This window comes from Ips typographus, linkage group LG2 (genome assembly GCF_016097725.1).
Source record: "Ips typographus isolate SLU linkage group LG2, UJ_Ityp_2.0, whole genome shotgun sequence".
In the NCBI taxonomy this organism is placed as follows: Eukaryota; Metazoa; Arthropoda; class Insecta; order Coleoptera; family Curculionidae; genus Ips; species Ips typographus.
The window spans coordinates 5,328,171-5,355,972 of record NC_138423.1 but is presented as its reverse complement, the minus strand read 5'-3'; the positions used below and the strand labels follow the sequence as shown (position 1 = coordinate 5,355,972).

Genomic DNA, 27,802 nt, shown 5'->3' with positions numbered 1-27,802 from the left:
CACAACTTATTGGTTTTTCAGAACATTTTCCGGTAAAATTAGGATAGTTATTTATTTTAAATAAAATGAGGAATCTAGTATTTCATTAGAAGTACACATTTGATTTTATTTTCCATCATGCACTTTCCAGACAACTTGCCAGTAAGCCGGAGGTTTTTTAGAGATACTGGAAAATCCATTCACATTGACTGCAGAAATATTCCAAAGAGTATGTCAATGGTGTAGACCAATTATCGCGGGGATGTGGTTGATGGAACATCCCCACATTTAAGAATACAAGGAAAAGAAATTGCAATTTGTAAAGTTCACAGAATCCTACCAACTTTACACTTATTGGCTCAAGGAAGTTATTAAAACTGTGTGGGTGTATGAAACAGACTCTCTCCAAGTATTTAAAACAAGTCACATCTGTAATCATTAATCATTTAAGTTATATCATACAATTTCCGACCACAGAAGCACAAAATACAGTAAAACAGTGCAACGGTGAATTTTTTGGGATAATAAGTGCAATTGACTGCACACATGCAGTTATACAAGCTCCTCCCTATGAAGAATAATAGAAAAATATACTCAGTACAAATATCGGCAAACCACTCACTAAAGTTTTAATTTTAGATTCAAATTTGGATGATGATATGATGGATGACATAGACCAGATATTAACAAAATGACCTACCTGTAGGCTGTGCAATGACCTTAGGCCCTTGCGTAGTTTGCTGGACTCTGGTCGCGCCGCCATTGGCCACCATTATGGACTGCAGATTCAATGTGGACAAAGTAGAAATTCGGGCTTGGGTTGTGAGGATGTTGCCTGTGTTTGCTACGCTACCAGTCGCCTGTAAACCATCAATCAAAATCAACCGTCTTAAGCCTAGTTTATATACATACAGTTATCTAAAAAGGATATCATTTTAATTTTCCCTTAGAAGTTTAAAAAAAAATCGGTCAAATACTGGTTGCTGGTTATAAAATACGCTTTTAATGTAATCAGTAAAACTTACCGTTGAAGGATTGACAGCCACTCGACCTACCACATTAGCCGAAGGCTGAGTGGTGGTAATTAATCTGGTAGCAGTGGCCAATACTGGCTGAGGCTGACTAGTGACCGCAACCGGTATTCGCTGATTTCCAGCTTGAGCCGGAGAAACCATTCGGGTGTTTTGAGCAGCTTGAACCTGAGATATCGGCACAGCCAAACGAGTCCCGCTTACAATAGAACTCTACAATTATCGCAATTAGTTTTACCAACATCAAAAACCGGTTAAGAGTACCATGGGTCTATGGGGTCGGGCCTGGCTCTGAGCTGGCGACGTGATGGTTATCCTCGCGGTGGGGGGAAACTGAGCGCCTGTGTTTGCAGTATATACGACTGCTTGTGTACGTGGTGGCAACATTTGCGCTAATGTCACCGTATTTCCTATGTGTACAGTGCCAGCCGCGGGTTTGAATGGATGCACCTGGAAATAACCATAAAGGAAGCATAAAACCGAGTGGTAGATCGCCGATACATTTTGGTGTACACTCTCAAGTATTATGAGGCAGTTTAATTGAACACTCAGAAATGTCTCAAATATTATAATAATAATAATAATCTTTATTTTCAAGTAATGTTTTACAAACATGAAATGAAAATGACGTCATAAATAAACTGTACACGACACAAATTTACAACTGGTTACATAGGTCTTCTAAGCTATATGGCTCCAATTCTACCAGGTACTGTTTTAACCGTTTTTTAAACACTTTAAAAACCTTAATTTTTTTTAACTGTGATGGTAGTACATTAAACAATTTTAAGCACATATACTGTGGACACTTTTCTGTAAGCTTGAGTCTGTGAGCCGGATAGAGGACCTAATCGTCTGGCTTCACACTTATTTTGGAATTGTATGTCAAAACGATCCTTATGCTTAATGTAAAATAGGAGACATTCATACACATAAATTGCATGTACTGTCATTATACCCAGACTCCTAAACTCACCCCTACAGCTTTCCAGGAACTTTTTTTTCTTAATTATTCTTACAGCACGTTTTTGTGCTACAAAAACGTTCTGTATCAGTGAATGTCGTCCCCAAAAAATTATACCATACTTCATAACAGACTCAAAGTTTGCCAGGTACACCATTTTCAGTATTTTCTCTTCCATGTATTTGCCAATGACCCGCACACCATAACAAACTGAATTTAGTTTTTTAACAGTATCGTTTATATGGACTGACCAATCTAAAAATTCATTAATGTAAATACCTAGAAATTTTACACTTTCGGATATATTTATTTTAAAAGTTTCTGGTTTAGCGGTTGTCGATTGTTTGGTTCTGAAAACAATGGCATTTGTTTTTTCTTTATTCAGAATAAGTTTGTTTTTTGAAAACCAGTCGCCAGTCGCTTCAAAGAAAGTTCTTGATTTCAACATTGCGCTATCCAAATGTTTACACCCTGTAAGCAAGTTAGTGTCGTCTGCAAAACTTACAATGTATCGAGAGGGATCTCCAATTATGGAAGGCAGATCATTAACAAACACTATAAACAGAAGTGGCCCCAAAAGACTACCCTGCGCTATTCCTGTATCGTTCTGCAAAATAGCGGAACGTTCCGTTATTCCATTTTTAGTTACGCTAATACATTGTTTTCTGTTTGTTAAATAACTACTCAGCCAATTCTTTGCGTTGCCCCTAATACCATACAGTTCCAGTTTCTCAATAAGTATACGTCTATTCAAACAATCATAAGCCTTAGATAAATCAAGGAACATGCCAATTGCAAGCTCCCTTTTTCTAGGTAACTTAATATGCGCCCTATAAATTCGAAAACAGCCGTTTGAGTTGATCTATCTCTAATAAATCCGTGTTGACAATTACTGAAAGCATTACATTCCCCCAAAAAGCCAATCAATCTAGTATTCATTGCAAATTCAAAGATTTTCGAAAAACTAGGTAACAAACTTATAGGCCTGTAACTGTCTAGATTTTCAGGATCGCCACTCTTATATAAGGGTTTTATCAATGCCATTTTGAGGTTGTCTGGAAAAATTCCAGCACTGAACGAGTTATTTATTAAATATGACAATATGTTTTTTAGCACAGGTGTTGCCAGTTTTACTATGCTTGTAGGAAGGTCATCTATCCCGCTACTATGTTTATTTTTTAGCTTGTTGGCAATTTCCTCAATCTCAATATTTGTAATAATCCAACGTTTTTCCTTAATCTTCTCAATGTAACTGAAAAGCTTTAGCACTATATACATTTATAATGAGCAGTGTGAAAAAATGTATGTATTTGTTGACGTCACATACATACAGGGGCACTATTTAACTTTAGCCAATCTCTCTATTACCAAACGCCACGTTTTTCTGTGTTATACCTTCTGTCAAAATGGCGCGATTTGAAATGTAATCTTGAATTCATTGATCAAAAACTAGAAGTATATACGTTCACTCATCATTCATCATTCACTTGTAACCAAAGTGGAAATCTTGTGTCTTTTCTGTCTCTATTTTTAGAACTAAAAAACTACATATAAACATAAATCACAGCTTGATAATTAACAAACATTTTTGATATTTTACTAAAATTACTGATGGATTTTCCAGTTGGAGCGGAGGCACTTTAATTGAACACTCAGAAATGTCTCAAATATTTGTAATAATCCAACGTTTTTCCTTAATCTTCTCAATGTAACTGAAAAATTTATGTATTTGTTGACGTCACATACATACAGGGGCACTATTTAACTTTAGCCAATCTCTCTATTACCAAACACCACGTTTTTCTGCGTTATACCTTCTGTCAAAATGGCGCGATTTGAAATGACTAATCTTGAATTCATTGATCAAAAACTAGAAGTATATACGTTCACTCACCAATCATCATTCACTCCTAACCAAAGTGGAAATCTTGTGTCTTTTCTGTCTCTATTTTTAGAGCTAAAAAACTACATATAAACATAAATCACAGCTTGATAGCAAAAGAAAATGAAAAAATCGTCAACTTTGCAGATGAAACAAATTTACTTGTAGGTCAAAAGGAAATCAGCACTTTAATTCAGTCTGGAAAAGATCTGTTTATTAGGACCTCTGAGTGGTTTAAAAAATAAATAAATTAGCCTTTAAATATAGAAAAAACAAGTGTGATTATTTTTTCAACAAAACAAGGTACATTTGAGAAACCTAATGAAATACACCTTCTCACTGGCAGGAGCCAATTACTAGCCAAGAACACAGATTGGTCTGATCACATAAATGTTCTGCTAGGCAGGTTAAACTCAATTTGCTATGGAATTCGAATTGTCTCCAGGTATCTGAACCTGGCGGCCCTTAAAATATTGTACTTTGCCAACTTTGAATCGATTATGAAGTATGCAATTATGTTTTGGGGTAGAAATACTTCAATACAGAATGTATTTGTAATTCAAAAAAGGGCAATTAGATTAATGTTCAAAATGAAATACAAATATTCATGTAGATCCATCTTTAAAAAAAATAAAATAATGACAGTTTATGCAATTTATATATACGAGTGTCTCATCTTTCTTAAAAAGAACCAAAACCTATTTAACATCAAAATCAATCATACATACAACACAAGACAAAAAGATGTAAACTGTCCAAAACATAGATTAACACTCACTGAGAAGAATGCAAAATATATGTGTATTCGCCTATTTAACAACCTACCAGACAGGCTGAACACATTGACGGACAAAAGTTTCAAAAAAGAAGTAAAAAAATTACTAATTGAATTAGAACCCTACACTATAGAAGATTATTTTGTTAAATAAAGATTGCTTATTCTCTGAAATCTGTATTTAGGGAAAAATCACTGAAAATGTATATAAGTATCTTTAAGTACTTGATAATTAACAAACATTTTTGATATTTTACTAAAATTACTGACTGATTTTCCAGTTGGAGATAGTTTTCTGCGGCTATTTAAAATGGTTACTGGTTTATTTCCATTTAAAACCAATATTTTGCATCATATTTGCAAGGCAGAAATGACCCTGCAAGTTTTAAAATGTTCTCCAATTTGGTCCAATAATTCTTTTTGCAAAATGTACATTCCTACATAACAATTCTGTTTCAGCATACATTACTTTGATATCTCATTGTGTTCCTTCATAAATGTAGTCATTTTGGTTTTACTAAACAACATTTTCTTAAAAGTGTTGGTGAAATAAGAGTCAATTATTCGGCATTGGGTAGTAGTACCCACTTTTAAAGCCTTTCTAATAGTTATTTACCTAACAAGTGCGGAAAGTAGTACTTTCACGCATGAAACTGCAGTTAATTAACGGAAAAGACCAGCCAATTTTGCTAAAATTTTTTTGACTGGGAGAAACAAAGATGTAAAAAGATCATCATTTTAGAAAAGTATAATTCTAGCATAGTACTTACCGCTGATCCTAACGTTATTGCATTTGACAGAATTGTACTTGATCTGATATTAGGCATAGGCTGCGTGAGTTGAGGCCGCGCAACCGTTTGTGGTTTACCAGTGATAGTTGTTGCCCTAACTGGTGTAGTCAGAACTGTTGGAGTCACCTTTACCTGTGATCCGTTGGTCGTGTTTGCACTTAACCATGTCGTTCCTTGAGCGGGACTGAGAGTTCTAAATAAAACAACACACAAAAATAGTTACTAAAATGAGGATTTTTGTAAAGAAGAAAAATGTAACCACATGTAATTTTTTCCCAACCTTCAACTAAATACACTGGAAAAGAAATCAAAATGCTTTCTACATTGCCAAACACTTTATTTTGATTTTTTTGTCATGAAACTTTAATAATTAATATAAGCCTAAGAAGTAGTCATTAATCTAAATTGAATTATTTATCCCACATAACGTAAAAACTACGTTTCAATGTAAAGAAAATTGTTCTACATGTAGAGAAAAGTTAAACAAAGTGGGATAGCTAAGGTTATTTGAATTGAATAACCTAGTATTGATATTGTTACGATTTTCCCGTGGGTTCACACAAAGTCAATTTAACTCAACAATTAATAACTTTATTTACACTTCAAAACACTCCGTACAATAATTAACTCAGCTATTAAAAACACTACTACAATTCCACAACTATTTCACTATTTAAACTTTACCGCGTTCTCAAATTCACTACTACTCCGGTTGACACCGCGTCTTTTATATTCGCAAACCACGTTCTAGAATGACCGCGAAACGCTTCGCGGGTTGCCTTGACCATTCAAGAATTTTCCAGGTAGCGCTTCCTAACTGTGGCCTACTTTAATACGCGCCCGGCCAGATATTGCGGCGCATCGGTTTCATCCCGAAGCGAGCGCCCGTTAAGAAGTATCGAGCATAGTAGGCCCAGACCGTAACACTGCCCCCCTCTTAAAGCTGATCGTCCCGATCCGCTTCATCTAATCCCTGGTATTTCTTGAGTCTGTCCAGGTGGACAATTTTCATCTTGCCTTTGGGGCTGCGTTGGACTCTGTACACGACGTCGTTTAACCTTTTTACCACATTGTAAGGTCCCTCCCAAACAGGTGTTAATTTTGGTGATTTGCCTTTCTTCCTCTGAGGGTTAAACAACCAAACTTTATCATCCTTCTGGAACCCTCCCGAATTGGCCCTCAGATCATAACGAGCTTTCATCTTGTCGCTAGTTAGATTCAAACTTTCCCTGACCAGATCATAGACGTTCAGTAATCTGTCTTGCAACTCGTCAACGTAGTTCTCAATGTTCGTGCTTTGGCCTGTTGGAGATCCGAACACCACATCACATGGAAGTCGCAGTTCTCGACCAAACAGAACTTTAGATGGTGACTGTCCCGTTGAGTTGTGGACTGCTGCTCTATAAGCCATCAAGAAGAGCGGAATATGCTGGTCCCAATCTTTCTGATGCTGATCAACAACCTTTGAGAGATGTTGCTCTATGGTCTTATTAAATCTCTCGACCATTCCATCCGACTGAGGATGAAGCGGCGTTGTTCGGGTCTTCCTAATGCCTAGCAGGTCACAGAGCCTCTGAAAGAGCTTGGATTCAAAGTTTCGTCCCTGATCAGAGTGTAACTCCAACGGCACACCAAATCTACTGAAGACATTTTCGACGAGAATATCAGCGACTGGCGTGCTGGCTTCTTGATTTGGAATTGCAAACACCTCAGGCCATTTGCTAAAGTAATCCATGGCAACAAGAATGTACTTGTTGCCTCTGTTGGTCTCCGGAAAAGGTCCAGCGACGTCTATGGCTAAACGTTCGAACGGCAATCCTACGTTGTACTGCTTCATAGGTCCCCGGGATCTCGTCTGTGGTCCGTGGCTAGCTGCACAAATGGAACATTGTCGACACCATGATTTCACGTCTTGGCAGTAGTTCACCCAGTAAAAGCGTTGCCGGATTTTGTCCAAAGTCTTATTTACTCCCAAATGAGCACCAGTCTTTCCATTGTGCATTTCCTCCAGTACGTGGTCGACCCTTCCTCTGGGAACTACCAGCTGCTTCCTTATCTCTTTTCCATCGGCACTCTCCCAAGCTCTTTTTAGCAAGCCGCCTTCAACCACAAGCGAGTCCCACTGAGCCCAAAGTGCTTTGAACGTCAGGCCTTTGCTAGAGATTTCTTGCCATGTTGGTCTTGGCTCGCTTTGTTCCTTTCTCAACAACAATGGGCCTATGTCACTGTCTTCTAGTTGATCCTTCCTAATCTCATCGGGACTCCATTCATCATCGGTCTTCAGCTGAACCATTCTGATGGACACAACTCCTTCACGTTGTTCCGTTTTCTGGCAATGTTTGCAATCTTCGGCGCAAGGTCTTCTTGATAGAGCATCTGCGTTATTATGCAGCTTTCCGGGTCGATGCTTGATGTTGAAATTATACTGCTGGAGTTTTTCAAGCCATCTTGCTATTTGTCCTTCCGGTTGTTTCATTCCGAGGAGCCACTTGAGTGCCGCATGGTCAGTCCTTATCAAAAATTCCTGTCCGTACAAGTACTTGTGAAAGTGATCGACTGATTTTACTATTGCCAGTAGCTCTTTTCTCGTAACACAGTAGTTCCGTTCTGCTTTGGTAAGTTTCCTACTGAAGTATTCTATGACATGTTCTTCTCCGTTTTGGACTTGAGACAATACAGCTCCAATACCAGAATTACTGGCATCTGTGTCTAAAATGAACTTCTTTTGGTTGTGGATAACTGAGGATGGGACTGGAGCAAAGTGATGCTTTTAACCTTCTGAACGCCTGATCACATTGGGTGTTCCAACAGTAGGGTGTTTTGTCCTCAGTAAGTTGATGTAGCGGAGCTGCGATGTTGGCAAATCCCTCCACAAACCGTCTGTAGTAGGTGGCAAGTCCTAGAAAGCTTCTCAGTTCGTGTTTATCCTTCGGTACTGGCCATTCTCTAATTGCTTGGATCTTCTTGTCGTCCGTCTGGATTCCGTCGACCGACACCACATGCCCAAGGAATTCGACTTGCTTTTGGAAGAACCAACACTTTTTGGCGTTCAATCGAAGATGGGCACCACCTATTCTAGCAAATACTTCTTGCAAGTTGTCCAGATGTTCTTCAAAAGTTTTTCCCATCACCATGATATCGTCCAGATAAACCGAGCAAGTCTTCCAGTTAAGGCCACGAAGCACAATTTCCATTAGTCTTTCAAACGTAGCAGGAGCATTACAAAGTCCGAAGGGCATCACATTGAATTGGTACAGCCCATTTCCAGCAGAAAAAGCAGTCTTCTCCTTGTCTTGCTCCTCAATGCCAACTTGCCAGTACCCACTCTTCAAATCTAAAGTAGAAAACCAACAGGATCCTGCCAAAGTCGTCAGTGTGTCGTCGATACGGGGAAGTGGATAGCTGTCCTTTTTGGTCACGTCATTCAGTTTTCAGTAATCTACACAAAATCTGCTTGATCCATCTTTCTTAGTGACCAGAACAACAGGTGATGACCAAGGGCTGCAGGATTCTTCTATAACTCCGTCGTCAAGCATCCTGTCCACTAATTCCTGCACTTCCTGTTGTTTGGCTATTGGTAGTCTCCTAGGTGGTTGTCGAATCGGTTGTGCATTGCCGGTGTTAATTCGGTGTTTTACAATGGTAGTTTTCCCATATTGTTCGGTGTTCCAAATATGCTACCATGGTCCAAAATCAGTTTCCGAGCCTTCTTCAGTTGTGGTGTTGACAGATGTTTCCAGGTCTTTTCAAGTTCATTTAAGAGCTTGTTTTCCCCCAACTGCTCCTCCTGTTCTGGTAACCCATCGCAATTGGTTATTTTGACTACAGGCTCGAATACCGCAATAATTTCGCCTTGAATTGAATTGTTTATCCCACATAACGTAAAAACTGCGTTTCAATGTAAAGAAAATTGGTTCTACATCTAGAGAAAAGTTAAACAAAGTGGGATAGCTAAGGTTATTTAAATTGAAAGTCTGTAACTAGGTTGATATCTACTGTATTTTAACCTTCTTCATTGACATCTTTCTAGGTTTAAGTATAGTTATTATGGAATTTTAATTTTAATTTTAGGCTAATATAGACAGTAGTTCATATATCTGCAATCGTTTCTGGTATTCGATCTCTTCATTTAGCAGTAGTGGTAGTCATGTATGTAAACATTGAGCGCCAAACAATTACCCTGTTAGTGTCTGAATAGAAGAGTTACTGTAGTAAAGTAGTTAGTTAGTTTTGTTTTAGGTTTAGTTATTTCTCCATTTATAAAATAACTTGGCATCCCTGGAATCTTTTTTTTTTGTAGTTTTTATTTGAAAGAATGGATATTAATCAAGATAATCACTCTCGACAGAGTTTCAATGACATAATATTGCAATTAGACAAATCACTAGAATTATGTCGTCGGTTCAAGAAAGGAAATCCTTGGAACGACCCAGTCCTGAGAGTGATTGTCTTAACAGGACACACTGTATAAATCGGGAAGCTTAGTGTGAAATGTCAGAATTTGTAGTTTAATTACAAAAAAAAATGTATTTTGGTAATTTACAGGAGTTTGACGACTTTCAGCAGATTTATTATTGGCGAACCGTGTAACTGACAGATTGACAACATCTTTTGATGCTGATTGCCAAAAGCGGCCATTTTTAGGCTATATTTTTATTCACTTTATGAGATTGACTTTTACTTATTGAAACTAGTTTTTGTTTCTGTGTTGATTGTTTTGTTTTGACCATTTTTATTAATGCAATAATAGAATTATGAAAATTTGAAAGTTTTCAAAAGAGTAAACATACATATAAACACAACCATGTTGACAATAACCTCAAAGTCAAGTCAAGAGAAATAAAAACTGCATATTATCGTTTCCAATTTGTCAAAATTAATTTGAATAAGTAAAACTTGACAAACTGACAACACAAAAGTGTCATATCTGGCGTGCATTTTAAATGTTGCTATGAAATTTGAAACTTTTTATTTCCTTCACTACCTCATTGTTATCTAAAATGCTTTTAGACCAAAGTAATAAATAATCACTTTTGTATTTACCATTTAGAACATGAATTTACTATCAATATCAGTAAGTTGTACATCCATGAGGGGTAAAATTAAATGTATGATATAGGTATACCAGGCAGAGATGTAAAAGCGGTAATTTTCGAGTCGGAAAATTTCCATTTTTAGATATTTACCGGAAAATACCTCATGCTTAAATGAAAATTTTCCTTGATAGGGAAAACCACTGTCAAACTTGTAATTGTTATTATCAAACTTATCATGCATTCTAATGAGATAATTTAAGACATCTAACCGCCATTTGCACCGTCGTACTTTAAGCATAGCTTAAGTTAAGTGTGGTTTCGAGTGTGACTTTTCTCACCTGTACTGTCACAATCTGACCCACACTTAAATTAAGCACGGCTTACAAAACGACGGTGCAAACAGGGGTAAATGATTAAAGGTACACTAAACTTTATTTGAATTGATATTGGATTGTTGTACAATTAATTAAAAAACGAATTATTTTGGAATTTTTAGATTTTCCAATTTTTTCCGGAAAATTACCGGAAACTTTCTGAAAAATTTTGTATACTTAACCTCAACACTTTTCAAAATAATATCAATTTTGAAAAAAATGTTATTTATAAATTTATCCCTTCTGGACAACACATTCCCGGTATAAAAGCTTGAATCTTTCGGTAGCGTGACATTTCTACTATATATGCTATACAGGGTGATCAAAAGACAATTTCAAGGGCTACAAATTGGTATATTGAACCACGCTGTAACTGTCAAAATAACAGTGTTATGGGCTATCAAATCAAACAACTCAGTTTTAACAGTAAATAATTCACTTATTCGACGTTTAGGTAAAAACGCTATACAGGGTGGTCAAAAGAGAATTTCAAGGGCTACAAATTGGTATATTGAACCACCCTATAATTGTCAAAATAACTGAGTTATTGACAATACAATGGGGTAGTTTACAGGGTGATTGAATGAATTTTTAACATCCTTGTAACTTGTTTAATTTTCATTTTATAAAAAAATACCAAATATGAGTCTTGTAGATATTTGCATATACTTTATTCTCAGATAATCCATCAGTATACAGGTTGTCCCAAATTTGAGCAACCAACCAAACTTATATTTTTTTTGATTTTTGGAATCTACATCAAATTCTAGGCCTACTTGATGTAGAATGTTTGTATTGATATTCAATTGTTTTTGCTCTAGCAGCCTTACTTTGATCACCCTCCTCGAAAGCAGAAATTCCCAATTTGAGCGAAATTTTGGTGCACTTTTCCAGGAAATCGTCCATAACTCGCTTATTTGAAACACCCTGTATAAACACACCGTATAACAAAAGAAAGCTAATGAACTTAGCTATCACATGACGTTGAGCGGGCACGACTATGTTGTCTCGTTTCGCTCATTTTTTGCAGTTTCTGCTCAATATCTCAGGAACGTTTCAGGTCTGAAATTTTTACCACAAATGCACCGCGATGGGATACAACTTTTACCTTCTATACACTTTTTTAGTACCACGCACCGTTTGACTTTAAAAAATTAAAAACTAGAATTGTCAAGAAATTTCAAGTAAAAATTTTTTATATTCAAAATTAACCTCAACTGCCTAAATACCTTTAAGTTAATAGTACAAGTACAAGTACAAGTACAAGTACAAGTACAAGATGTAAAAAAAGAATTATTTTAGAATTTTAAGATTTTTCAATTTTTCTGGAATATTACTGAACATTTTCTGAAAAAATTTCCATAATGTTAATTTTCCAAAAATTTTACATCCCTGAAGGTATACTAATGCAAAATCAAACAGCATCAACTGACTATAACATCAAACTTTCCCAATTGAGATGTTGCAATATCAAACCTTCTAAATGCTCAAACCAGTAAACAAAGTTGTTAACAATATTAACAAAAACCAAGTGACTTTTCATTTTTTTAAGTAAGTTCCAGAGGAAGGGCAACAGGATAAATTAAAACCCTGTTTGTCACATGGCATAAGGCTTTTCTGATAATAAATCAATATTTTAAACAAAAATGCAATTTAGAAGACACTTTGGAAGTTTTATCTGTATTTTACCTAGTTCTTACCACTGTTTCTAGTAAAGTTTATGGATTTGGTCAACTACCCTGATTTTCTGACATAACAACTAAAGAGTAAATAAACTTACATGTGTAAGAATTTAGTACCATGTCCACATAGATTCAAATACTAAAATAAACCTGGCAAAAATGTCAATAGAAAACTTCCATTACTGCCCACATGTGTGGCATCTGGGTAAATATCTGCACATTTGGATAGCATATAAACAATAACCACAAAACACAAAAAATTACATGACTTTGTTGTCCCATAAATAAAACTAAAAATATTTCTAAATAAGTACCTACCTTGGTGGTCTAACAAAAGTATGACCTGCAGTATTCTGTGCTGTAACAACCAGAGGAGTTCTCATTGTTGTTACATTACTTCTAGGTGCTGCTAAATTTGCCACAACAGCTGGACCTCTTGGCACATGGTATGAAGTGCCTGCAGGACTAGTTGCTGCTACAATGGGAGTGGTGGAAAGAGTCAGTTGAGCTGATCTATGTATAGACAAGCTGCCAGAAGCCTGAGGCTGGACCTGTGAGCCTCCTACTATGCTAGCAATATGAGCCCTGTTTGAATCTGAACAGAATACAATAACAGCAAGGTTAGAAGCTTCATAGTTAAAAGACTTTCACAACTATTCTTTCCATAACATATTACTAAACAACCTAATAGTTTTCTCTAATTTACCTTGTTTTATTACTGCTCCAGGCACTAAATTTGTGATTATAGCTGGACCAACAGACACCGAATTGTTACTTGAGGGTACTCCTTGAGTTACCACCCTAACACTCCTGAGGGCTTGGCTGGTGACCACCAGAGGGGCTTTGTTGGATTCCATGGGTCGCACAGTGGTTATTTGACTGCAAGCCAAATCTAAAGGAAGGGCCCTTTGCGACTCTTTCTCTTCCTCAGAATTGCTACTCATTTTAAACCAAAATTACAGTCTTTATTTTAAATAGTTTTTCAACTTAATCAAACACTTTATTAGACACGCTTTACACATTGGTTTTTAGACGGAAGAACGAGTCGTACATAATAACAAATCAACTACAACAATATTTCAGCGTAGTTTCATTTTAATGGTAAACTAGATCACATAGAAACACGATATGTAACTAGTAAAATTTCAATATGAAATTTTGATTTTGAAAACAAACTTCAAAACTTTGTCGATGGCGACTTCTACGAAATGTCAATTAGCACTTCGGCAACGTTGGGCGCAAATGGCTACGTTAAATCACGCTTTGTGATTGGGTAAAAATGTGGTGTTACTCGGCAGTGTCAAAAAAAGTGACAGTCGGGAAATTAGTCCGTTTACTTGCCAATGTTGCCATATTCATGCTAGAAAAAATGTCTACATCCTACCAGTTCCTTCAGAACGACTATAACTATCTCGTTTTGTCAGAATGAAATAAAATGAGAAAGACACTACTAAACGCTCTTGCCTTTTGCTCTTTTGTGTCTGTCCCCTGTCAAAAATATTATTTAAAGTCATATATCAAATGTTTGTTTATTTGTCAGTGACCTAACCTAGTTTTAAATAATAAAAGCTTGTAAACAAGTTCTCAGTGCTATGCCCCAACAATTTGATTCTAGAGCAAACATGCATCTAGACGTTAATAACGGATTGGATCGGTAAAATATCAAACCAACTATAAATTCCATATTTAATACTTCTTTAAACTTTAGCGTGACTGAATTAGTCCATACAAGACTTATGGAGAGTGGTTGGAGAGACCAAGTAAGATTGGCGTGCAGAAAATTACTAAGCAATCAAGACAACCCAAATATTACCGTAGACGAACTCATTCATATGGTAACACCTAAAGCACGCTCTTTAGTTCCTGATGCAGTGAAACGTGAGCTGTTACATGAAATTGAGCTTATTATGTCAAACATTGAAAAGACTGGATATGCAAAGGAAGATGAGGATAAATAAATAATGTATTATGTAATCAACAAATATCTCAGTTTAAAGCTCCTCTTTACTAAATTTTGTTAAGTCATTACAGTCGCAAGGAATGTTTTTTTGGCTTACAATTTCCATGTCGGGAAGTACTTTAACATCACTAGATACTATGGTACTAAAGTAATTCAATAAATGCAGATGATAGCAAAATATATGCTGTGGCAATAAATTCTCATTAGCCAATTGTTGTCCATTATGAGCAATTGCTTTAGCTTTATCTGGGTTTTGTTCTGCCCACATAATTTTCTCCACTAAATCAGACAGATCTGATTTCACAGGAATGTAGTGAACATAGGGGTCTAAATCATTATAAAAATGCTCAAAATACTTTGAGTGTGGCTTGAAAATGAGTGAACCTCCTCCAAGTAGAAATGGCATTCGATAAGGTGCTACTGTACCATCTATAGCCAACTGGTACTTGTACTGAAAATAATATTTGAAAAAATCAGATAATCTAAAGCAACCAACTTACATCAAAAAATCTGAAAAATGATACATGATCTGTTTTAGGCCCATAAACATCTTCTTCGTCACGAAAGAAGAAAAAGTTGGTCAATGAAGCATTAAACAAATCTGGATGCTTCCTAGCTAAACTAATCAGTTTTAATCTTTCTCTATTTGAATCACGCCCCCGCCAAAACAATTTTGGTTCCCTATCCTCAAATCTTTTAATCACATTTCCTTGCACAGATAACATATCCAGCATCACTCTAAAAATTTTTAAATTGAAGCAATTTAACAACAAATCCTATTTACACAACCTGCCCATATTTTCTAGAGAAGCTTCAGTTATTTCATAAGTAGGCATTATAACATCATAGGAATCAGTGCTGCCACACCAAGAAAATATTGGATACTTATCATCTAAATTTTTACTAGACAAAGGCCAATCACCAAGATTAACAAAAAATTCCAAGTCTGGTAGTTTGACTTTTCTTGCTAATGACAATAAAATACTGTCAGAGAACATATTAAAACCCACATGTTTCCCATAACACTTCCTGTAGATTTGATTATCTTTAACTACATAATGACAGAGACTAACTGCATGTGGTTTATCAAACTGTTTAATCACCTGTAGAGAATCATAATCAAAGCAAAATTATGCAAAAAAAGAATGAACAGAAACTTACTTTAGACCTCAATACATCCCAGTTGATACTTTTGAAATTCTGGAGGCTTTTTGGAATTTGAGGTGGAATAGCATCACAATGCCAGTTGTGAAGTAGTTCTGTTGCGCTATCTTTAGGGCAATAACAAGTTTCTGGTTGTACAAAATCACTAATTTTATAAGGAGATTCAGCAGCATGATGATTGTCATATTTCACATCAATTGTAATTGATGTACAAGTTTCATACACTTTATATCTTACAATTAAGGAACCATCCTTCCTGTCCAATATATTGGACCAGATACGACAAGGTTTATTTAAAGTTGTCGTTCCCTGAATCACTATCTCAAACTTATCCTGAATATTTGAAGGTATACTACAAACCAAGAATGTGTAGCAGTAGTGCTTTATTATAACGTTCTGCCTCACCTGTTATTGTTCTCAGCATATTTAACGAAAAAATATCTTGCTGGCATTACAATTTTATTGGGTTCCAATCCTGGGCCCCAAACTGATACTTTTTGAGATTCAACCCCTAATAGTGCAGAGATGATGTATGCAATCAGAAACAAGAGATTTTTCATTTTTACTCTTGCTTTGTGCATTTTATTTATAGTAAATAGAATTTCAATCAATTTTTAAGGACAAACAAGCTTAAAACCACCTTTTAAAGTATATAACAATAAATAACAATATTTTTTTTAAGTAGAAAGTTGGGTTAGGTTAGTACTAGCAGCGTCAATTCCGTCATCTGCCATTTAATGGCATAAGTCTAACTAAAAATCACATGACATTGTGATTACATAACTACATAAAATCCACGTGATCTTTGTATGTTACCATACTATTTAAATTTTTAGCCTTGTGCTAATCAACGCAGCGTTGCCACTAACACGCATCATGTTAAATGAAACCAGCTACGATTTCTCCCACCTACGGCCTATCAACTATTTCACTCTATTCCACAGCTACGGATCTCATTATCTTTGTTTATCGATGACGTAAAAGAAAAACGTATTCAAAACGTATGCGTTTTATTATATCTAACCTGAAAATTGAATTTAGCTCTTATTTTGGTTCAAAAATTCATGTTGAACAGGAAAGTTTGGAAACATGGGCAAGAAAAATAAGTCGGGACAGGCGGGGGGCTCCACTTTAGGACGATCCCTGATAAAAGACAGGTTTGCCAATAATCGGGGACGAAAAATGGTGTCTGACAACACTATGGTAAGTGAAATTTGTCTTCAACTTGAACTTTTGCACTTGCAATTTTTTGCAAGATAACTAATAACAAATTGATTCTTATTGATAATTATTTTTATCGCTTGATTTCTACTTGTACCTTTAATTTTTTACTTGTTTTGTGTGAATATATGTATTATAATTGTTTTACTAAGGTACAACTATTTGCACCAACTAGCCCTTTGAAATATTTCTTTATCCTTATTGCTTATACTGCCTATTAGTCAATATTGTTAAACAAGTTACAAAACAAGCTATACAAACTAAAAATTTCAGGTCTATTGGAGCTGCATTTTTTTTTAATCACTGTGTGATATTTTTTTTCAAAACAACTTCAATTGGCTGTTCTACACCTTGTAGATTTGCAAGCTAGTGAATAATTTAAATGAGAAGAAACATAGTTGAAGATCAGATAGAAAGTCCATTATTTAGTTATAAAAAGTGTCATAGCCCTAATAAAAGTCTACATGTACAGTATTTGAGTAATTCACCTCATTGTTTGTAGTGTGTGATATTGTGGTATATAGCAGTGAGCTAAATGCTGCTTTTTTTGACCAATCACACACACTCAGTAGTTGTTATTATCTGCTGGGGCTATCTAATCATTTTCTGGTTCTTAATAAAAGCTAATAGAGAATAGAAGGCTTGGTAGATCAGAATTTGACTCTGTTCAAACCCCCCCTACTTAGGAAGTTAAAAACTTAAAAACCATATTATTTTGACTTTTCCTACTTATTTATACTCTCCTAAGTGATTGCCACATATTTAAAAAGACACCCCGTATATATTAGTTGAATCACATTTTTGAAATTTTGCATCTGAGTATTTGTATAGGTATTCCTGGTTGCTATTATTACCTGATTGATATCAAGTAATATACCATTTCAGTAGTTTAGCAAATTTCTAATTGTCCCAAATCTCAGTTTTTGTGTTTGCTTAAATAGCAAGGATTGTCTTAAAATAGGACAGTTTACTTCACAATCGCAGCCAAACGATTTAAAACGTTTTCCCCACCAGAAGTCCAGCCCTCCTTGTTACAAAAGTTCAGAATTCCTGGATTGAAATTTAGTTTATTCAGTTTATTCAACAGTTCAAATTTTTGTGAAATTATTTAATTAGGTAGTTTAGCCACAAAAGCCAATCAAAGGTGTTGAATTACTAATTTAAAGTTACTTAAATATTTGAAAGTTTTGTACCTAATGTCTATTAAATACCCATTTTTTTCTGAAAAATAATGATTAAAAGCTTTCTACTTTACACTTAATTGTTCATTTATCATTTTGTATCTGCAGTCAAGTGTGGATTAATTAAATTAAAATGTAATGCAATACAACATTTTTGGTATAACTGAGTGTACAAAATGTGTGTAATTAACTATTTTTAAGAAGGCAGCAGGTAGTGTTTCAAAATTCATGCCAAAACATGTTGAACAATTGTCATATACAGTGTAATACCCATAGAAGCAAAAATACATTATTCTGGAATGACCTAAATAAAATATACAGAGGGTTGATGGTAAAGACTACCTAAGATACTTAAAACTACTTTGTGCAGTTAAAATATTCCAAAATATGCCAGTTTACGTTGTTTGTCGTGATCTGCTGCCATGCAATATTTTTGTTTGTAAAATACATAATGGTTTATTGTATAATATATTTTAGTACACCTTAATCTAAGCTTTGTTCAAAGTGTGACATTCTGCACTTACCTTAAGCTAGTTTTAACTACGTTGTTGCAATCGGCCGTAGTATAGCATATACAATAATTCTCTAGGACTTCATTTTAAAATTTGTAAACACTTTGTGTCATAGTAAATATGTACAGACTTACTACCTGCTTTCTAGTTTTTAGTGACATCTTAGGAAATTAAATATAGTGATTTGTAGTCATTACAAAGTTATCTAGAAATCTTACACATGTTTAAGGAATTCTAGTTTCTAGAAAGTTTTTCCAGAAATAGTGAAAGCTTTCTCATTAGGATTACATGTTGCAAATATTATCTTGTCTCAGTCTAAGTAGGAAATCATTTCCAAAAGTTTTATACAGGGTGGTCCAGTTTTAAATGTCAATAATTCACCAATCCATAGCCAATTAAAAAATAAGTTGACATTCATTATGTCATTTCCCTGAAAAGTGCTTTCTAAGGAAAATACAGTCCTTCAAATTTCTGTTTAAAAAATCGGTTTTTTTGTCATAACTGTCAGACCGTTGGAGCAATATTGATCAAATTTGGAACAAGCACTTTATTACACGATATTACGGTCAAAGACCCAAAACTAACCCAACTTAAAAATTGTCTTGAAAATGGAAAATTCACTTTTACACAGAAGTTTAAAGAATATTATTGTAGCCAGTTTTCATAGTTTCCAGACAAACTAAAAGACTTGTAACCAGTTTTCATGCAAATCGAGAGACTTTAATACTAAAAATTAACTTGTAGACATAAAAACTACTTTTTCAAGAACTTGTTACTACAAATTCATACATTTAAACCTTAAAAATTGACTTGAACCCCAAAATGTGACTGAACTAATGAAAAGTGACATCAGAAGCTTAAAATTTGCATTTGAAGTAAGTTTTCATAATTTGAAGACAAATTTCAATATTTTAGTCTTGAAAATAGTCTTAGATGCAGGACATTGACATTAGATTCATGAAAATTGTCTTGAAAACCTAACTTTTCGTGCTTTTTACTTTGCTTTTCATTTTCTTCGAATTCTGGACTAATTTTAGTGCTTTAAAACTGCTTTCAGCTTGGAAAATCGAGTTTCAAGTCTATCTTCACCAAGTTATTGACATAGCAAACTTAAAAAACAATTTTTACATTCTTCATAGACTTATAATGGCATTACAAGCTTTGTCACTATTAAATCGACTTCTAGACACCTCAGTGCTAAAAATTCGGGTATTTCTTAATAAACTAGACTGTTTTTAGTGTTTTAAGGCTGCTTTCAGTGCCTCAAATCGAGTTTCAAGACTATTTTTACAAAGTTTTTGACTTATCAGGCCTAAAAACCAGTTTGTCCACTGACCATAGTCTTGAAAATGTTATTTCAAGCTTCTTCACTATTAAATTGACTTCTACACTCATAGGTGCAATAAATTGTAGCATCTTTAAGAAATTCAGACTGCTTTTAGTGCTTATTCCACGTGTTTAAGACTATTTCCAAAAGTCAAGTTTCTTCAGTAATAAAAGTAAAGAATTTTGGTACCAAATGCTACAATAATAGTCTTGAGAACTAATTTTTAGAAATAAAATAGTCCGAAAATTTAATTTACTTCTAGTCTAGTTTCTTGTTGTCCAGTCCAGAAAATTCAGTTGTACACCAATTAAAGTCTTGAAAATATACTTTTGGACTCTCTTTAGTCCTAGTAAAGTCAGTTCTAGCATTAAAAGTCAACTTTTATATTATTTTTAGTAGTAAAAAATTAGTTACATGCACAATACAGCGAGCAATACAGTCTTTGTCTTGATTTCCGGACTTTTTTTATTTTTTGAATGCCAGTTTCAGACACTCAACCAGGATGGCAGTCTGAGAAAGCGAATCATAAGACCATTCCTAATAGGAAAAAGCAAGTTTTTAGACTATTCAGTACAAATTTAGACTTTCACAAGTCTTGAATGTTCAGTTTTAAACTATAAAACGATTTTTTAAATTGAAATTTGGAGGACTGTGTCTTCCTTAGGAAACGTTTTTCAGAAAAATGACATAATGCAATTCAACTTATTTTTTGATTGGCTATCGAATGGTGAATTATTGACACTTAAAACTGGACCACCCTGTATAAATAATTAAAGTCCCATGGGCACACACTATAGGAGATTGGTCTGATTTTTACATGTAATATTTATGTTCCCAGTTGAACCACTACTTAGATCAGACTTTGTGAATGCCAAAACTTCAAATTTTACGGTAAACATAAATCGCCAATACTTGGTTTAACCCAGTAGCAAAGAAACGTCTAGTCGTCAAGACAAAACCATATTAACCATCCATTATATGACATAACAACGGTTTAAAACTAAATTCTTCAATTGGTTAAACACATATTTATTTTCAGCTTCACACAACTGAGCTAGAGGACGGTTACGAATGGGGAAGATTAAACTTACAATCAGTAACCGAGGAATCTTCATTTCAAGAATTCCTCTCTACTGCTGAACTGGCAGGAACAGAGTTTCAGGCTGAAAAATTGAACATTAAATTCATCAATCCTCACTCGAACGTTGGCTTATTGACTGATGACGAGTTTCAAAAGGCCGGCGAAGCGCATGAGAAGTTTAAGGAGTCACTCAAAATACCTAGAAGGTAAGGAGAGAGTATTTTTTTTAAATTAACTCGTTTACCCAATTTTTTGCACATAAGACAATTTTTTCTCAATAAGACCGCCGTGGAACCCGGAAATGTCCACTTCAGAGTTAGATCGAAACGAGAAGGACAGTTTTTTGGAATGGCGGAGAAGCTTAGCAAGATTACAGGAAGAGGAAGGTTTATTATTGACTCCGTACGAGAAAAACTTGGAGTTCTGGCGTCAGCTTTGGCGAGTAGTCGAACGTAGTGATGTTGTGATTCAAATAGTAGACGCTAGGAATCCATTACTGTTCCGTTGTGAAGACTTGGAAAAATACGTTAAAGAGGTTTCAGAACATAAAATCAACATGATTTTGATCAACAAAGCTGATTTCCTCACTGACTCGCAACGTCAACATTGGGCCAAGTATTTCCATTTGGCGGGAATCAAGGCTGTATTCTTTTCCACTCTAGAAACCACGGAAGAAGATGAAGAAGAGAAACCGGAGATTAATGAAGAAACTAAACCAGAAATTAGCGAAGTAAAGGAAAACATAGCTAAACTGGAACAATCAGTAGAACAAAACGCGGAAGTGTTAGAAAACTTGTTATGCAAAATTGAAGAACTTATAGGCAACACCAGTATTAGGGATGAAGTTCAGGAAGCCATGGACAACCCTCAAGTTCTAACTAGAGATGAACTAATAGAGCTCTTTCAGACAATTCACACTGGCCCTAAAGTCACAGAGGGAGTCACCACTATCGGACTTGTTGGGTATCCCAACGTGGGCAAAAGTTCTACAATAAACTGTCTAATGTTGGCCAAAAAAGTGTCAGTGTCCGCCACTCCTGGCAAAACCAAACACTTCCAGACTTTATACTTGGATAAGGAGCTGATGCTGTGCGATTGTCCTGGTTTGGTGATGCCTAGTTTTGTGTTCACCAAAGCGGAAATGATCTTGAATGGAATTTTGCCTATTGACCAGATGAGAGATCACGTACCGCCGGTTAATTTAGTGTCCAAGTTGATTCCGCGACATATCATCGAAGATAAATATGGAATCATGTTACCTAAACCGTTAGAGGGTGAAGATCCAGATCGAAGTCCAACAGCTGAGGAATTGTTGAATGCTTATGCTTGTAAGTATTAATTTACGTTTTTTCTTTAATTTACTGTTCCTTTAACAAGGTAATTTTCTTCATGAAGAACGGAAAACGGTAAATTATCATCGAGAATTTTCTTTTACAATCGTTAAATTCTCAGTAGTTTACCGAGAATGTTTTCTTTTACCACAATCAAACTTGGCACAAATAAATTTACAAGAGAATATTATTTTGTGGAATACACTTTTATTAACAAAATAATTAATAAGCTATTATATGGACCGGTACTTTCATCTCCGGATAATTTTATTTTAGGATAATTTCTAAAACAGTAGCAACTGATTTCACGTGATAGTACTGAACCTTCTAATCTAACAGCATAGATAAAAAATGGTTTGCTTAATATTTCATTTAGATTTCGAAAATAAAGTGAAAAGTATGGCTTTGCAACAATTCAGGTAATGGTATTTTGGACGAGTGATCTTGGCGTTTTCAACTCACTCCAAACATTCACAAACCGAAAACATATCAGTTTTAAAGACTTGTAAGACAACTGTTTCACTTGGAGAAATACATTCAAATCAACGTTGCCAAAACTCTCGATTTAATCATTTTGGCAACGTCGAAAAGTTCAAGAAGCTTTTAATTTGTGTGGTTGGAAAAACGTGGACTACTCTGACGAACTACACTAGCTATGACGTTTAATAACAGGTTGTCAGGTGACTATAAACCTGACAGCTGTTAAAACTCATTAGACAGCGCCGTGAAACTGTAGAAATAGGGTAAAATGTCAAATAGTCGCGTCTGTTTGATGAATCAGCAAATTGTTATTTGTGTAACTCTGTGGAGATATTTTTGGCAGTTTAAGACGTTAAGTTTGACAGTTATGACACTTCACAGCGTGGTTTATAGTCAGGTGAAACTTGAGGTAAATGTTGCAGAACTGACAAATTTTGCTCTATGGAGCTGTAAACACAACTTACAGTGCAATTTCTCAAAAAAAATGAATCTGTTTGACATCGTATACTTTCAGATGTTGTCATGTGACGTAAGAAAAGTATAAAAGTGTTTTTTCTACTCGCGCGTGCAAAGTATCTATTTTGCGCACGATTGCTTTTGCAGCTGTCTTACTCATTAAAGATGGTGTTTTGCTTGTTCTGTGGTATATAGAATTTCAAAGTCATCAATAAAGAAGGTTTTTCTTATCACGACCTCTCCTGCCGAAGGTTGGCGATCCAAATGGCAATTGTAGCTCTGGAGACTGCAGCACGGAGGATTTCTGCAGACGAGCGGTCGAACCATCTCCTTAAATCTTTTAGCCATGAGTTCTGGCGTCTTCCTACTGATCTTTCCCTCTGTACTTTGCCTTCCATTATGAGGCGTCGTATTTCGTATTTATCACTTCTCATCACATGACCCAGGTATTGCATTTTTCTTTCCTTGATGGTGCTCAGTAGTTCTTTTTGAGTTTGTGCATGCGCTGGAGTACTTCATCGAAATTCGCAGCATCCGTCTATACACGTACATTTCGAAAACTTTTCTATTTTCTTTTCGGTCTGTGGATTTAGTGTCCAGCTTTCACATCCATAGAGTAGAACAAAGAAGACGTAGCATCTGATCTTGTAAAAAATTATTTCATACTTATGAAGATTTTTCTCGCTTGCTCAATCCTTGAAAGTTTTTCCCTTTTCGGGTCGCACTGGCTATTGATGTTAGCTCCCAAATATTTTATTGAGGTCACTTGACACGCAGGTGTGCATTTATTAGTCTTAGAAAAGACCAATAGTTTGGTCTTGGAGACATTGAGATACAATCCAAACATCTTGCTATAGTAAACCACGGAAACTATGGTGCTTTGCCGTTCTGGTACATCGTTGGCTATTATAACCGTATCATCGGCGTATCTGATATTGTTTATTGGCGTTCCATTGATCTTGATTTCGCCTTGCACTCCATCCAGTGCCTCTCTAAATATCGTTTCTGAGTTCAGATTAAACAGGAGTGGAGATTGATGCCAATAAAGTTCTGATATGAAACGTAGGTCTTGTTCGTCAACTCCGGTTGTTCTTAGAATTTCGATCATCTTCTGATGATGAACGCTTTTCGATAGTCTATGAAACATGCAAATACATTCACATTCATGTCTCTACACATTTGTGTCATGACATTTAGGGAAAAGAGTGCTTCACGCGTTCCAAGTCCGTTTAGGAATCCAAACTGGGTGTTGTCCATCTGATATTCGCACTTCTTGTAGATTCGCGTGTGGATAATTGTAAGAAAAGTTTTTCAGGACATGGGACATAAAACTTATCATCCGATAGTCATCACATTGTGAGGCGTTGGGTTTCTTTGGCAGGGTTACGAATGTTGATTTTAGCCACTCTGACGGTATCTTGTTTGAGCTGTATAGTTTATTAAATAATGCCGTTATTAAATCTAGGCTTTTACTTTCATTATCTGCAATTAATTTAAGTATTTCAACGTTGATTTTATCGGGACCGGTAGCTTTTCCGTTTTTTTGTGCCTTTAATGCATGAACAACCTCGTCTTTGGATGTTTCTGGAGCTCTTTCATTCAATATATGATCTATTGGTGGTGGGGAGCAATATATTTTTTCCATCTCGCAAGCTTAGCTTCTGCTCCTATAATCATCTCGTTGTTATCGTCCCTTAAGATTGCTCCTTGATGTTTTCTGTGTCTGTTTGTAAATTCTTTCACTTTTTTATGGACATTGAAGGTGTCATATTTTTCTTGTAATTGTTCTATTTCTTGGCACTTTGTCGACATCCTCTTTCGCTTTAGAGGAAAGAAGGTTACTGAATTGCAAAATAAATAAAGTATGGAGTTTTGTGTAGAAAAAATATTGTTTATAACTCTTGGAAGTGTCTTGTCCGCACTTACCTGGTGTCCTAACTTTGCTCATTTGTTAGACAAATGGGTAATTTACGAAATAATAGTCGTTTGATTTCCTCGCAAATATTATATTCACGAAAGCAAAGGGATCCGATACAATATCTGAACTGAACTCTTGTGCTGCCCGACAGAGAATGTCGATTGTATCGCTCTTAAGCCCCATTAGGGATTCCTATGATCATAAATCTAGTGGTAGCTATACATTATAACGATTTTCTTAAAAGAACCCTTAAGATTAGGCTTGGAGTAACCCGATATTTTATTGATTATGTATTACACATTTGTTTTCAGAACAGTCAAATTTGGCTCCAGAGACTACTTACAGTGCTGTTGCTCCAAGCAACACATCTCTTTGGCATTTTACAATTTCCAAATAGTCCAAATTCCGTTGTCGTAAATGAATTGTTGCTTTTGAATTAGCCTTTTCTTCATCATCCTCTTGAATTCTCATACATTTTCTCCAAAAATAAACTTCTGATATCGGGTTAATCCCACATAACGTAAAACTGCGTTTCAATGCATATAAATCAGTAACCTTAGTCGGAAAAGACGGAATTGGTAGTTTTTTTGACAAAAAAAAGATGTATTTTGATAATTTACAGGACTTTGAAAATGCGTTAATAAATTCAAATTGACGGTTTTGCTGCTTGTGTGTGACGTAGATGACTCTCATGTGACGCATTTTTTTGTCAATGGCTGTCTGACGGTTGACAGCATTTTACGATCAACTGATTGAGTCAATGTTTGCCAAATAACACACAGGCAGTTCTGGGAAGAAACCCTAAACGATTACTGAATATAAAAATAAAAGTTAACACTACACATTCTCGTCTGCTTTTAATCGTACTTTACTACGATTTACGTACTCAAAAAAGGGAATTCAATAATTATATTTTGTTACTAGATAATAGAGGATTTATGACTGCTAACGGTCAACCAGATAACGCAAGGGCAGCAAGGTATGTTCTGAAAGACTTTATGAACGGTCGATTATTATATTGTCACGCCCCCCCTAATGTTGAGCAGGATATGTATCATACATGGCCCGAAAAGCAGAAAACGGGCCTAGAAAATAGAGTGCTTCCTCCTAGGGAAGCTAGAGCAATTAGGGTAAGTAATGATCAGAAAAAAATTGCGGTAAATTTGTTCTAATTGTACTATTTAGATGTAATACTTTATGTAATCTTTTGGTCAAAAAAACAAAACTTGTAACTTTATTTTTAGTCAAGTAAAGTTACAACAGAAGACATAGACAAAACATTTTTCACTGACGATACGTCAGGAGTTCATCAAAAAGGTGTTCCGGGAAAATCAACGGGAGCGCCTGTTCAGCAAGGGTAAGTAATCAGAACAATGATAAAAAATGTCAAATCTACATTTGCTGGCAAAAATGCAGTGTTTTTTCTATTACCCTTGTTTTTTTTTTTTAGGGGGTCAGCGGAAAACGTAGACGCCAAACCGTGGAAAACCTTAAATAAACATCGGAATAAAAAGAAAAAAGAGAAACTCAGGAGAGTGTACGCACATTTGGATCAACATTAATTTATAAATACGACTTAAATTAAACCTCGGTGCTTTACGTTTATACATAATCGGGAAAAAAATCTTAGTTTTGGACAACCGATTCAATTTGTTACTTTCCTTAATGTCTCAGTTCTTTAAACTTGAAAATATTGTAGTCTTTACAAATGTTGGGTTATTAACTATTTTTGTAAGATTTATTGTTCTAAAATATTTTACAAATAAAATTTTTCTCAGCCAGATTTAACATTGCAGTTTTCGTGATTTTTTTCTTTCTAATTGTATTGAAATTTAATAATTGAGACACTTTTGGTGATTATTACTACTAGGTCAAGTTTCCAGTTTTAATTAAAATTGCTGAAACTGTAATAAAGAACTTATACAAAGTACTAAATTATTGCAGTTATTTATTATTATTTTGCTATCAAGTTGTTGGAAATCTATCCCATTAAACTCTCCATTTTCAAGTCTTCCAATTTAAAGAAAATGCAGGTTTTATACCTTATCCAGGATATAATACGTTAGCCACCCAAACCGTTCATTTAAAGTGTATTATGACCGAATATTTATAGAAGTTTGGTTTTGGAATTAAGATAAATTCGATGCCTGCTATATTTTATAAATGTAATTTTTCCATCACTTTTGCTTTTTTTCACAACGTCCTTTTTAATCCGGACCTTACTCATAACAATACACACAACTCGTTAAAAATCGAGATTAAGGTCACGGTGGTATCAAAATTATTTTCTTCAAAAAAGCATAAGAATCTGTAAAAAAGCACAAAACTCTTTCAGAGATTCTAGAAATTTAATAAAACTTCTAGACATTTTTTTGAAGTTTTCAAATTACTTTAGAAGCATACGGAAGATTTTAGACTGTTTTGAAAACTTTCAAAAGTCTTTTGAACTACTTGAGAGCATTTGGAAGGTTTTTGGACTGTTTAAACAACATATTGAAGGTTCTGGAATACTTTAGAGGCATTTGAAATCTCTTACACGGTTCACAAAATTTTTTGGAAGCTTCTAAACTGCTTTAATATCTTCTGGGAGCTTCTAGACTAGTTGAAAAGCGTTTGGAATCTTTTAGACTGTTCTAAATGATTTTGAAAGCTTCTAG

At 35.2% G+C, this 27,802-nt stretch overlaps 4 protein-coding genes across 6 annotated transcripts in view; 2 read left to right on the top strand and 2 right to left on the bottom strand.

The window, feature by feature from the left end:
* Positions 1-13,718, bottom strand: part of Sap130 (Sin3A-associated protein 130) — a 40,229-nt gene extending 26,511 nt beyond the window's left edge. The window contains exons 1-6 of one of the 2 annotated variants that reach the window (XM_081973980.1): positions 13,221-13,718; positions 12,833-13,109; positions 5,402-5,615; positions 1,275-1,460; positions 1,004-1,223; positions 680-835 (exon numbers count right to left, since the gene is read on the bottom strand). In XM_081973980.1, coding sequence (XP_081830106.1) covers positions 680-835; positions 1,004-1,223; positions 1,275-1,460; positions 5,402-5,615; positions 12,833-13,109; positions 13,221-13,458 — 1,291 coding nt within the window. In that variant the 5' untranslated portion in view covers positions 13,459-13,718. Of the gene's footprint in view, positions 1-679; positions 840-1,003; positions 1,224-1,274; positions 1,461-5,401; positions 5,616-12,832; positions 13,110-13,220 lie in introns of both variants that reach the window. The other variant, XM_081973979.1, reaches the window with a different exon arrangement.
* A 296-nt stretch (positions 13,719-14,014) lies between these two features.
* LOC145725286 (enhancer of yellow 2 transcription factor-like) lies at positions 14,015-14,685 on the top strand. The gene is made up of 2 exons (XM_081973986.1): positions 14,015-14,168; positions 14,223-14,685. The coding sequence occupies exons 1-2, from the start codon at positions 14,107-14,109 to the stop codon at positions 14,470-14,472; spliced, it is 312 nt and encodes a 103-aa protein (XP_081830112.1). The 5' UTR covers positions 14,015-14,106; the 3' UTR covers positions 14,473-14,685.
* On the bottom strand, positions 14,501-16,347 carry LOC145725284 (protein O-glucosyltransferase 2-like). Its single transcript, XM_081973984.1, has 5 exons — positions 16,044-16,347; positions 15,636-15,990; positions 15,264-15,577; positions 14,975-15,212; positions 14,501-14,925 (listed from the first exon to the last, which is right to left on the bottom strand). The coding sequence occupies exons 1-5, from the start codon at positions 16,217-16,219 to the stop codon at positions 14,506-14,508; spliced, it is 1,503 nt and encodes a 500-aa protein (XP_081830110.1). The 5' UTR covers positions 16,220-16,347; the 3' UTR covers positions 14,501-14,505.
* A 156-nt stretch (positions 16,348-16,503) lies between these two features.
* Positions 16,504-26,928, top strand: Ns3 (nucleostemin 3). Of its 2 annotated transcripts, none has more exons than XM_081973983.1 (6): positions 16,504-16,841; positions 20,919-21,166; positions 21,243-22,288; positions 26,070-26,124; positions 26,192-26,275; positions 26,390-26,502. In XM_081973983.1, the coding sequence occupies exons 1-5, from the start codon at positions 16,728-16,730 to the stop codon at positions 26,232-26,234; spliced, it is 1,506 nt and encodes a 501-aa protein (XP_081830109.1). In that variant the 5' UTR covers positions 16,504-16,727; the 3' UTR covers positions 26,235-26,275; positions 26,390-26,502. The 2 variants fall into 2 exon arrangements, with proteins under 2 accessions (XP_081830109.1, XP_081830108.1); XM_081973982.1 differs by adding an exon at positions 26,596-26,928 and having other exon boundaries at positions 16,542-16,841; positions 26,070-26,275.
* The last annotated feature ends 874 nt before the right edge of the window (positions 26,929-27,802 follow it).

Coding starts and splice junctions, on each gene's coding strand:
- LOC145725286 (XM_081973986.1), top strand. CDS start 14,107: ATGCCCCAACAATTTGATTCTAGAGCAAACATGCATCTAGACGTTAAT. Junction 14,169..14,222: donor GTTAATAACGGATTGGATCG/GTAAAATATCAA, acceptor TTTAAACTTTAG/CGTGACTGAATTAGTCCATA.
- LOC145725284 (XM_081973984.1), bottom strand. CDS start 16,219: ATGCACAAAGCAAGAGTAAAAATGAAAAATCTCTTGTTTCTGATTGCA. Junction 15,578..15,635: donor GGGATGTATTGAGGTCTAAA/GTAAGTTTCTGT, acceptor GATTCTCTACAG/GTGATTAAACAGTTTGATAA. Junction 15,213..15,263: donor TCTCTAGAAAATATGGGCAG/GTTGTGTAAATA, acceptor AAAAATTTTTAG/AGTGATGCTGGATATGTTAT.
- Ns3 (XM_081973982.1), top strand. CDS start 16,728: ATGGGCAAGAAAAATAAGTCGGGACAGGCGGGGGGCTCCACTTTAGGA. Junction 16,842..20,918: donor TGGTGTCTGACAACACTATG/GTAAGTGAAATT, acceptor ATTTATTTTCAG/CTTCACACAACTGAGCTAGA. Junction 21,167..21,242: donor TCACTCAAAATACCTAGAAG/GTAAGGAGAGAG, acceptor TTTCTCAATAAG/ACCGCCGTGGAACCCGGAAA.